Consider the following 13163-nt stretch of genomic DNA (forward strand, 5'->3'; position numbering starts at 1 on the left):
TGGTAAAATTATGTCATCAAAACAGAATACAAAAGAGAAAAAAATACATAATCAGTTGGTCGAATCATGTCATTTCATGTAACGACGATGGCAGAACAGTTTACGATGATTCGATGAGCGTATTTATCGAAGGGGTGATTTTATCACAAATCTGTAGATAATATAAGTGCGAACTGCTTTTCATCGTAGTTAGATATGGAAAATATTGCTGAATTATTAATAACGATGAATGTAAGAGCTTCGAGAACACGTCATCTGTATGGCAACCTAACACGAAATACTTATGAACCTGGAGCTAGAAGGGCGACTACTATATTATTGTGAGGGATATTTGATTGATAAGGATATACAAGACGGGTTATAAATAGTCTACGATGTACACATCAGATATCAAATTGACCGTGTGTTTTGTTGGGACGTAATTATACTACCACCGCAGCCAAGTTCTCGGTTTACTTTTGGTCTGGTCATCTATAAACAGCTTGACCAAAAGCGTTGTTATTAAATAGGATGAGTTATAACCACGACAGGCAATTAATCTTACACCGAATAACTACGTACTTTGGATAGTTTTCACTTTCGATCGTCGAAAGATGCGATAGTTAAAACATATTTTTACGGATCACTTTTCAGATTGTCAACGTTATTATGGTCGACAAGCGACAGATACTGTCTTGGGTCACAGTTTGGCGAATATTTAATTGATCGAATAACATCATTCGTTCGAAAAATGAGGATCAAATAGTTCTGGTAGTGAAATTCCGGAGAGTTGGCAGAATACTGGCGGTGGCAGTGGCAGTGAGCTAGGATTCGAATCACCAGAACCGGATGACCGGAGATCAGAACTCAAATTCAACTCTGATATAATACAACTTTAATATCTAGTCTTGGACAGAAAATATTACTATTATGTACTGTAAGTATTATACTCAATTTACACTCACCTGAACTTCCAATAACATCGACGACAATCAAATTCATACTAATTTTGGAATGATTGGAGTTTTCAGTCACCAAACATAGGAACTGGAATGAACTTCACTCACCGGAAATTGTCGAAGAATACATTACACGATCTCATAAGAATACACCAAGTGTTTAATCGATCGAGTTTGATTATTTTAATCAACGAGAACAAAATGATTTGATTTTTTACTCACAAACACAGATTCACTCCACTTCACTTCACACCGAGATCGACGCCGCGTAGGAAATTATGACAGAAAACCGAAAACCAAATAGATTCGTGGAATCATTCACGATGCAATAACGATAAATTTTTAAATAATTGTTTTATTTTAATTGTTTTAATTAACGAATAAATCCGAAGAGAAAAGAGAAGATACGCGAAATCCGGCTTTTAAAAAAATCAAAACACAGACGTGACGTGACTCAAAAATATTATCACAAAATCAGGGCAGCCATTTGGATTAAAAAAAAATTAAAGGTAGTAGTGTAATACTTAACTACCGCTGTTTTTTGCAGAAATCTTGTTAAAATGATGAGAAATAGTGTTCTGTCGAAGAATTTTTTCAAAATTTCGCGGACAAGTTGAAAAAAAATGGTAGTTAAGTTCTTATGAAATTCCGGACTTTTATAAGAACTTAACTACCAATTTTTTTCAACTTGTCCGCGTAATTTTGAAAAAATTCTTCGTCAGAACACTATTTCCCATGATTGTGATGTGGATTTTGCAAAAAAAAACGGTAGTTAAGTTTTAATGAAAGCGCAAACTTATTAAAACTTAACTACCACTGATAGCGCTATCACTTCGCCACTAAAAACGCTTCGAGAGGGTAATATTATACGATGAATTGAAAGGTTTTTCTGGTTTTTTGCAAAAACAATCGGTAAGTAGTCAAGTTTTCATAAAAATAGAACTCGAATACTACTGGTTCTGAGACCCTGTTTTCTGAAGGGATCTGAGAATATTCGCGAAGGGAGATGTATCTACATGTACATTGTGCAAGTTTACTGGAATTGGTGAATTTTTTTAAAAATATTACAAAATGCGAATTTCAACGCTGATTCTTTTTTCAATTATTGAAAATAAATTATAACAATATTATTTTAATAAGATTTTTTTTTGCTTTTCAACTGAATGTTTCACCAAGGAGTGGATATATTAAATGGGGGTCTGGGGGCGAAGCCCCCAGGAATATTTCTGTCCAATATATTGAATAAAATAGCATACCTAATTGAAGCAAAATGAATTGATAAAAAATTAAAAATTGCGGTTTTACCAATTCTCTTTGCTTCACCTTCAATTACAAAGCTATTTTACTTTTATTCAATAATATATTGGACAGAAATATTGCTGGGGGCTTCGCCCCCAGACCCCCATTTAGTATATCCACTCCTTGGTGAAACATAAGAAACATTCAGTTAAAAAACCTTTCAATTCAACGTATAATATTACCCTCTCGAAGCGTTTTTAGTGGCGAAGTGATAGCGCTATCAGTGGTAGTTAAGTTTCAATAAGTTTGCGCTTTCATTAAAACTTAACTACCGTTTTTTTTTGCAAAATCCACATCACAATCATGGGAAATAGTGTTCTGACGAAGAATTTTTTCAAAATTACGCGGACAAGTTGAAAAAAATTGGTAGTTAAGTTCTTATAAAAGTCCGGAATTTCATAAGAACTTAACTACCATTTTTTTTCAACTTGTCCGCGAAATTTTGAAAAAATTCTTCGACAGAACACTATTTCTCATCATTTTAACAAGATTTCTGCAAAAAACAGCGGTAGTTAAGTATTACACTACTACCAAATTGAATGATGATGACTTTTATTTTTAATTTTTTTCAATTTTTAGAGCACAACCGGTTCATTTTTCAGGAATAATTACTTGGTCTATTTTTCGAAAAGTGAAAAAATAAAATAAAATGGAACAATAAAAATGTACACTGATGACCAGTGTGCTTCAATTTTGAAAAAAGAAAACAAGAAACCTTTTGTTAGATAAAAAAAGTTCGAGTTCGAGCTTTGATTGATAACTTTAAACCGACTGCACAACGGAATCTGGAACGGAACCAGGGTACTTATACTGACGCACTGGAAAATCAAAATCGAAAACTTGAACCAAATTGTGAATTTCTTTCCTGACAACTGAATTCCCTAAATAGTATAAATTTTGATTTTAAAAAAGTAGGACCTTTTCAGAATTAATTTTGGCAAACAAAACTTGAAAATTTGATTTTCTGACGAAAAATGACTAAAATGAGTCTTGTTTACATCTGTTTCATAAGTTTCATTTTACAAAAATGTCGGATTTTTCGCAATTTCGGCAAAAAAAGTACGTAGTAGGTATGTACCTACGATTTGTAAAACACTTTTCTTTGCAAGTTTGCAATTTTGAAAAGAAAAAAGATTTTGCGGAACAAAAAAAACATGAAATTAACTTACCTATTTAAGAAATTTTGCCATAAAAAAAAAAACATTTTTTACAGTTTTAGAGAACAAGAATTGGTCATTTTGACATTGTTGACAAAAATATTGATAAAACACTAATTTTTTGCAATTTTGAAAAAAAAACAGATTTTTTGCTACAAGAAAGCATGAATTTTGAAATTTTGATCTAAAAAAACTGGTTTTCGCAATTTAGACAAATAAGGTAAGCAATTTGACAAAAGTGAATATTTTTACAGGTTTTTCTGATCAAAAAATGAGATTTTTTTGTCAATTTTTATTAATTTTCATAAATTAGTGGGTTTTTTTTGGGGGTGTTTGTAATTAATTGATTATTACACCCGTCGTATGAGATTTAAATCGAGTTGGTAAGGTCAATTAGGTGTAAGAATTTTTTAATTTCGGAAGGGTCGTCTGGTATGAACAGGGATCAATCATTCATCTATTCGTAAGGATAGTCCGTGCTGATGTAAGGAGGGACAGCGAAATAGTAAGTGTTGGACAGATATAAGTTCTGACGTGCAGAACTGACATGTGGGTTTTGGGACCTTTTCATGGAGGTGATTGTGGGTGATTTTTGTGTGGCCAATTCTCAGTCTGGTTATAATGATTTCTTCAAGTCTATTTACTTAGTTGAGATAGGTTTTTCCAAGGCTGAGTAGGTTTTTTGTGGTGAAAGAGCTTGTTTGATGTTTGGAGGGACCAAAAGTTTTGCCATTTCTTAAGTGTGTTTTGGGTGAAGATAGATTTAAGGTCGTCAGCTGTGATAAATGTGAGAGGAGAAAGAGTAGCGGCGGATTTTGCATTTTTATCTACAATTTCATTTCCTGTGATTCTAACGTGGCTGGGTATAAATACATACACTGGATGGAGAAGTTTGAATTTTGTAAATCAAATCGAGTTTTATGAACATTTTGAATTAGTGGGTGGTCAGAAAATAGATTTTGGATAGCAGTTAGTGAGCTACGGGAATCACTCTGAATTAAGAAAGACTTATTTTCTGATTCATAAGTGAATATATCACAGAGGCAGTGGAAAATAGCTGCGAGTTCGGCAGTGTAGATTGAAGAGCAGTTATGGATTTTAAAATTTGAAATTTTATCATTAATAGAGTAGGCATACCCTGAATGAAGTGTTGGTATTTTTGATCCATCTGTAAAGCAGAGATTGAATTTTTTGTATTCTGATAAGAGTTCAAGATAGTTTTGTTTTATTACTAGTGGAGAGTGGCTATTTTTTGGGTAGTTAATAAGCTGTAGATTGACTTGGTGAGGCTTAAGGAGCCAAGGGGGATGTGATATTGGTTTTTGGATGAGTGTTTTAGGATTGATTTGAAGATCATTCAACATTGTGATGAAATTAGAAATGGGTCCTTCTATATGGTCAAAATGTAGGGGGTTTGGTGGGTTAATTGAGTTTTGAAGTGGATGGGAAGGGTTGGTGGATGCATTTGAGATGAATTTGTTTGTTATGAGAGTTTTTCTAAAATGTGGGGGTAATTCTGCTGCTTCACAATAAATGCTATCTAAAGGGAGGGGAATAGAGGGCTCTTATACAGATCCGTAGGGCTGAGTTTTGAATTGTTTTTAGGATATTATAAGTCTTATTTGAGATATTTGCAAAACATGGGCTTCCATACTCAATTTTACTGTGAATTAGAGATTTATATACAAGTGAAGTAGGAGTTTGCGAGATGGATTATACTTGGTGTTTTTGATTATTTTCAACAGATTTAGGCGTTTCATGATATCTGATTTTACTTTTAGAAAATGAGGAGTCCAAAGTTTTCTATCAAAAGTTAAGCCAAGAAATTTAGTAGTGGTTTTGAATTATAAAGAGTGTCCTTTGAAATTGAGAATGAGATCTGGAGGAATCTTATTTTTTTTTGGTGAAAAGTATACAGTGGGTTTTGTTTGTAATACCTATTATGTTGAAAAAGTTTTTTTTTTTTTTTTTACAAAAAAAGCAAGAATATTCCTAGGAATGGAAATTTTGATTCTAAAAAATTATGTTCTACGCAATTTTGACTTGACTGGTTCTGGCAAACAAAAATTAATTTGCAATTTTTATTAAAAAGTAAAATAGGCAAATGCAGAATTTGGTGATTTTGATGAAACAATAATTTTTTTGCAAATTTTACTTCTCTTGCGACAAAATAAACGAGAAATTTCTAGAAGTGAAAAATTTTGACCCAAAAAAACTAAAAAGTGTTTTTTGCATTTTTAGCAAACAAGAGTTGGCAATTTTGCTTTTTTTTTTACAAAAAAAATGGGTCTTTTTAAAAAGTAGACTGATTTTTTGCAATTAAAAAAAAATCTTTTTAACAAATTTGATGAAAAAATACCAAAATTACATTTTTCTTGGAATAGGATTTTTTGCAATTTAGGTAAAAAAACAAGACTTACCAGAAAACATTTTGATCGAAGAAAAAACTGAATTTGCTCACCTTTGTGCATAAAAAATGTCAATTCAAGTCTATACGATTTGCCAAAAATGCATAAAAATGTGCTAAGAAAACATTCAAAAAAGCGTTAAATTATTAAAATCGATGAAAACCACAACAAAAAAAAGATTAGAGGTCTCGATGAAATTTTACAAAATGCAACCAAGATAGTTCCCAGTTTACTTCTGGTTTTATCATCTAAACAGCTTGACCAAAAGCGTTGTTATTAATATAGGATGAGTTATAACCACGACAGGCAATTAATCTTACACCGAATAACTATGTAAATGTACGTACTACGTAAGTATGTCGGTAATTTAAATTGGCGGAATGGTGGTTCACTTGGGATTTTTCTTTTCCAAATTTTCAAACGGTTCCATTGATTCTGGTTATCATATCACCTGAACAAAGAGAGAGGGGTGGAAGTGGTTTTATGTGCGGTGATTGTTTCGAAAGGTTTTCAACCCGTTTAAAAACTTCTCTAATAAAACATAAAATACATACGTACAAACATAATTAAATTGAGGCACATATTAAGAGAATTAAAATATTCAACAATGGGCAGCATTGCATTTAGAATCTTTGATTCTTTGTAAAAACATGCACAAAAGTATGTAACGAAAACGAAAGATACATCAGCAAAAGCATGCGTCAGATTGCCGTCGGTCAGTATACACATGTGCGATGATGTTTCATGTCGTAATTCGGTTTGTTTTATTTCGTTAGTGTGTTCTCATCATAAATAAGAAATTACTCAAATAATTCTTCGCCGGTACCTTAAACTTGGATTATAAATGTAGATTTCTTTCGATATGGTTTTTACATCTTCATCTTGAACAGCAGGGTAAGTGTACCTAAATGATGATGACGTTTTGATTTAATATGGTTTGTTGTATGTAGTATTCTAGTCAAGGTTTTGTTCAGTTCTTCGTTCATTTCGTATCAGCGAAAATAAAAATGATATCTACGTGCATATGTACTTTCTGCTCAGTCAAAACTCGAAGTAGGTAGTGGGTACAGGAAATGTAGGTCTGCTGTATACAGCACGTACGTCGTACATATATCTATCTACCTAGTGTTCGACTACCTAATTGATTGTAGAAATATCGAGTACCCCTAAAAAAGTTTTCTACTAAAATACTTTGGATTGGTCACAGTGAATGATAGTAATGATAGCCATGATTGGTTGATGGACTGGAGAGATAACATTCCACCAATCATATACATCTATTTCACGTTGCCAACCTATATTTTTAATGAAAAACTTTCTTAGGGGTACTCGATATTTCTGGACACCCTGTATTGCTTCAGTACCTAGACCTACCATAGTTTCGAGAGATACTTTTTTTTTTTTTTACAAATTTTCAGAACTTCAACTTTTTTTATACCTTTTTCTTGAAGAAAAAAATGCTTATAATGTCAAAAAGTGAATAATTTGCGAATATTTTCAGCGTGGTTACCAAACCCTATACATTTGATAAAATTTCCAGCAAATAGTGTCGTTTCTTGCTAAAAATTGACACATTTTCGCAAAAAAATCCCCGAAAGTCTGAAGTTTTACTCCTTAAAAATTACCCAACAGATTCACTTTTTTACCAACATTTCAAAAAGTCTCGTCTGTTACCCGACAAATTGAAAGAAAATAACCTATATTTAACAAAAATTGCAAAATAGTAGGTATCATCCCCCCCCCCATTGTCAGAAGTTCTCGCCTTTTCAAAAATCTTCAAAAATTGATGAAAATTCTCGTTTTTTTGCAAAAAAAAAAGCCAAAATTCTTACTTTTTTCCAAAAATTTTCCAAAAGTCTTCCTTTTTTGCCGAAAGCTATTTAGCAATTGAAAAGTCTCACTTTTTTACTTGAAATTGCCAAGAATTGCTAAAAAGTCTCGTTTTTTCACCTAACAAATGTAAAAAAGCGTCACTTTTCAATAAAAAAATTGGTACCTACCTACCTACCTACCTACCTACTTAATTTCTTTACCAATAATTCTCAAAACGTGCTGCTTTTCGCTGAAATTGTTACATTTTGGATTTTTGAACAAATTTTTGTTTTTTTGCAAAACCTTGCTTTTTTCCAAAAATTCTCAAAATATTGTATCTATTTAAAAAAAAGTTGTCAAAAGTCTAGCTTTTTTGCAAAAAATCCTAAAGAATGTTCACTTTTTAACAAAATTGCTAAAAATTGTCATTTTTATTTCCAAACATTATCAAAAAGTCTCACTTTTTTTCAAAAATTGTTCAAGTCTTGCATTTTTACCTGAAATTGCCAAAAAGCCCCTTCCTTTGTCAAGATTGTCAAAGTTTAGCCTACGTTGCCAAGAACTGACTTGTTGCCAACAATTGCAAAGATTCCCTTTTTGTTTTCAAAAAGTCTCGCTTTTTCAAGTTCAACATTTTAAAATTAAAATCGAAAACATTCAGTTTTTGTTTATTACGAGGAGGGGGGCGATTTTTCTCTGCATTAAAATTATTTTGTTTTCGTTTTGTCACTTTTTAAATTACTTTTCAAGTGCCTACTTTTCATTTTCGAGTTTTTTTGGTTGCTATGTTGTTTTTTCGAGGCGGAGGTCGGCGAATTGAGTACGAGCCCTGTATTCGTTCAATTCGGAAAATCGAAAATATACATACATACTGTAAAATTTCAGCTTTATTGGACAACCTGGTAACATTTTTATGTTTAGAATTCTTTGATCTAAAAAAGATTTTTAAAAACCGAAAAATACACTTCATTGTTGGGGAGCCCGCTTAAGGATCTATTGCACCCCCCCCCCCGTCGATCCTCCGGGACAACTTCTTTCTTAAAGGGGGAGTCCTAAAGATCATTTCTAGTCCTCGTACTCAAAAAAAAAAAGTGGCCCTAATTACAAAATGGCGGCTATTTTGATTGACAGGTCTGCCGAAATCGCAGATTTTGCGTTCCAACATAGGACTTGCATGAAATTTTTCAAACCGTACAAACGTTAATCGAAAGATCAGGCAAAAATTTATCACCTGTCAAAATTTCAAGTGCTAAAGTGCGTTTTTTGATTTTTGGTGAATTTTTGAAAACAAAATTTAGGCCAAAAATGATGGAAAAAATCAAAATTTTACCAAATTGACCAAGAAAGCTGAAATTTGGGATATACCCTATTTTCGACATGCCGAATTGATTGGAAACTGTTTCAGACCGTTTTCAGCAGTTCTGGAGCCTCCAGCAAATTTTTGAAACTTGAAATTTCCCCAAAATTTCGCCAAATGGAGTTGGAAAGCTGAAATTTATTCTGCAAACTAATTTCAATACGCTACGAAGTCTACTGCTGGTGGATTTCAAGTCGTTTTGGAGCCTCCCAGCAATTTTTTGAAAGGTTGTACACAGTTTTTTTGAAAATTGAAATTTCCGAAAAGTAGCTGGAAGCTTCAAAACCATTTGAAACCACCATGTAGTAGACTTCATATCGTATTGCAATTAGTAAACGAAGTAAATTTCAGCTTGCCAATTCCATTTGGTAAAATGTTGCGGGTATTTCAAGTTTCAAAAATCTACTGGAGGCTTCAATAATTTTCAAAAAGTCGCTGGAGGCTCCAAAAGGACTTGAACCCACCCAAATTTGTCTTCAGAGAGTGATAAAATTGAAGTATAGAGTAAATTTCAGAGTTCCATCTCACTTGATGAAATTTTGTGAAAATTCAAAGTTTTAAAAATCTGCTGGAAGCTCCAGAAATTTTCAAAAAGTCGCTGAACGTCGAAAACGACTTGAAATCTTCCTGCAGTTGACTTCGTAGCTTATTGAAATTAGTTTGCAGAATAAATTTCAGCTTTTCAACTCCATTTTGATGAAATTTTGTGGGACTTTCAAGTCTCAAAAATCTGCTGGAGGCTCCAGAACTGCTGAAAACGGTTTGAAACTGTTTCCAATCAATTTGGCATGTCGAAAATAGGGTATATCCCAAATTTCAGCTTTCTTGGTCAATTTGGTGAAATTTTGATTTTCCTCCTCATTTTTGGCCTAAATTTGATTTTCAAAAATTCACCAAAAAATCGAAAAACGCACTTTAGCACTTGAAATTTTGACAGGTGATGAATTTTTGCCTGATCTTTCGATCTATCTTTGTACGGTTTGAAAAATTTTGCAAGTCCTATGTATGTTGGAACGCAAAATCTGCGATTTCGGCTTACCTGTCAATCAAAATGGCCGCCATTTTCTAAGTAGGGCCACTTTTTTTTTTAGTACAAGGGCTAGAAAGGTTCCTTAGAGAATCAAATACTCGTAGCCTTCATACAAATTGGTACATACGAGTATGTATATGAACAACTACGTAGGTATATGTACTAGTGTATGTTTGCCTAAAGATTTTTTTAAATCTGTATTTTCGAGTTGAGCACCTCAAAAGTAGGCAGCAGCGAAATTTTTCACTGTTTTGATGGAGTTCCGTAATTTTGGATGGAATACCTATTCAGATTGAAATCAATCACTGATGTTTTTTTAGCCTTGTCAAACGAGCTCAATTTTTGACCTTACCTTCCAAAAAGTGGCTGTTAAGGTTATTTTGCGAATATCTGTTTCTATAATGCTCCCTTGAACAACATAATAACCCACTACCTACTCGAATAAGAGGAGTTTGCATTTCACCAAAAAAATGATTAGATTTAAAAATGTTCTCAACAAAATTTCTCATGCGGAGATAGATAATTTATTTATTCACAATTCACAATTGGATTGAACTTAATGATATAAGCAATGACCATAATACGTAGTATGACACGAATTCTGTATAGGTATGCATGTACTGCTACCCAACATACATACCTATAAATATAAATTTTACCTTGGTACCTATTACCACAAATGCAAGCTAATGTTTAAGTACCTACCTACTTAATTTTTTTGTGAAAATTCTCATTTCAGATATTCCATCTTTCATTGTATCGAAGCTGAATCTTCGTGACTATGGAAGTCGGCGCTGAGGATTTGATCCTCAAAGAACTCTTCGTTTTCTACGAATCTGCATCAACATTGCAGGATATATCCAGCCAAAAAGTAGCTCTGCAATTATGGCACCATCACCTCAGTCGTATGAAATGGGAAGAAATACAAGATCTAGAAGTGTCATATCATCATCCCAGTTATCGTGCGAAATGGAAAGAAACACTAGAGAAACTGTACGGCTTTTTCGCAGATTGCGGAATGAAATTACCTAAACGTATCGAAGAAACGTTGAAAAAATCTTTGAAGACGATTTGTGAGGAGACGAGAACGTGGATATGTCATTTTATAGATGATGAGCTGCTCGACGGTACCTTCCCCGGTTATTTCGATCAGAATCACATCGTTTGGCGTCACGACCATAAAATCGATTACAAAAAAAGTGCTTCGAAGATGTTAACCGAAGGAGAATTGAACGCAGAGCAGAAATTCCTTTTGATGTGCCAATATGGCATGACTGGAGAATTGGAAAGGTTTCCTATGAACTCGCTCCCGGAGGATTTTTGCGTACGAGGGATTTCTGATGTGATGGTCGGGTATTGGATTTCACTCTACAGACCCGACTTGCGCGAGATTTGGCTTAAAACGCCAGATGTGATAGATGAGATTCGTCTCGAAGATACTTCGATCCATGTCACTATGGCCCAAGCGTGTGTCCATTACACGCCTTTGTTTCATTCTTTCGAACATTTCTGGAATCGTTTAAATGAAGACGAACAAATGGCATTTGCTGCTAAATACCTGCCTCAGTTTTGGGAACTTTTTGAAATAATGGTATCGACGATGTCTTGCGATCGGCAATTGCAGCTGCTCAATCAAATTCCTGACAAATTGATGGGTACTTTTTTCGACACCTATAGTAACGCAGGATTCCGCAAGCCTATGCTATACTGCAATTTTCTCAGAATTTGGAACCTCTTAAAAGATCGAATTACAAAGCAGCAATTTGTTGAATTTCTGGAATATGTCGCCGACTATCGTGTGATGGAGTATGACTATGAAGAATACGCGAATAGATTGATCATAGTTTGGGATACAGCCTCGGATCATCTCAAGAAACACATTGTCGAAAACCATCCTCGCATTCTATTCAATTCTTTCATGTTTTGTGAGAAGTATTCACCGAGTGGTTACGAATTTTTCTTGAAATTTTTGCCATTGGCGAATCAACCTACCAGAAAAGAATTGTATCTCGCTCAACCGGTATCTAACATTGTTTCGAAGTACGACATCGATATCCTAAATTTATGTTTGCCTGAAGAAGCCGATCAGTTGCAACTCAAGAATCGAATTATGGAGTCCAGCGATATGGTAAATTATTGCGCTGCATTATTGAGAAATGGGAATAAGGAATTCGATGAAATATTCGCCACAGTAACGTTTTTCTCACCGAATGCTCACGACACTCGCGAACTCTTCGAGAACGTACTAGAGTCCGGCTGTTTTAAAACTTTTGGCACTTCATACTGGAAAGTAAACATTGTTTGAGGAACCAAGGAATAATTTTTTTATTGATGAGCGAGTTACCTAATACGTAGTATTTGCTGAAAGTTAGAATCGTGTTGCATAAATTCAAAGTTTTTGATAATCAATTTGTTATTTCAATAATTTGCTCATTTTCAACTTTTGAATGCTCTCCGCGCTATGTAATCTTATTTTAATTTTTTTCGCTACTTTTTAAATTTGAGATGTGTACCTAAAAAATACGTAAATTGTCATCTTGCGAATCGAAAATACCTACCGTATTAAAAAAAATTAATTCGATGATTTAATCAAGAAATTCTCCTAAGCTGAATCCAGAAAACGGTTGTTTAAAATTTTTAAAAGTTAAATTAAATTTTAAATATTGATTTTTTCAAACTTTAATATTAGATACTTATGTACCCATAAATGTAGATGTTCTTGGTTTCTTTTTTTAGCTTATAATAAAACCGAATTTTGAATGTTGATACTATTTTTCAAATTTTTCAACAAACAAATAATTTCGAATGTTACCTACATTTTTTTTTAAGATTTAAATTACCTAAGTTTAGAATTTTGTTCTTGTTTTTTTTTTTTTTTTTTTAAATATATTTTCTTATTGTTTTTAATAAAACCAAGTGTCCAAAGTTACTTTTTTAAAAATTTATAAAGTAGATATCTTGAAGTTCGCATGAGGAATGTTCTCGAATTTACTTGAGTAAAATCTTGCTGAAGTCAATTACTAGCATACTTAGTAATCTTGTCTGATGAAGGAAAAAGGAGCAAAGAAAATGATCCTTGAACGTTATTGAATGCAACATTCCGAATAAGTACCTAAGTAGGTGAAAAAATAACATCAAAATTACTGATGGGAAAGATATATG

The 13163-nt window shown here is 33.2% G+C and overlaps 1 protein-coding gene across 1 annotated transcript; it reads left to right on the forward strand.

Moving 5' to 3' along the window:
* Positions 1-6559: 6559 nt before the first annotated feature.
* Positions 6560-12836, forward strand: LOC135848627 (uncharacterized). Its single transcript, XM_065368568.1, has 2 exons — positions 6560-6696; positions 10741-12836. Exon 2 carries the CDS (start codon positions 10783-10785, stop codon positions 12304-12306), a length of 1524 nt encoding a protein of 507 aa, XP_065224640.1. The 5' UTR covers positions 6560-6696; positions 10741-10782; the 3' UTR covers positions 12307-12836.
* Positions 12837-13163: the final 327 nt, after the last annotated feature.

Source organism: Planococcus citri, chromosome 5 (assembly GCF_950023065.1).
Source record: "Planococcus citri chromosome 5, ihPlaCitr1.1, whole genome shotgun sequence".
Taxonomy (NCBI): domain Eukaryota; kingdom Metazoa; phylum Arthropoda; class Insecta; order Hemiptera; family Pseudococcidae; genus Planococcus; species Planococcus citri.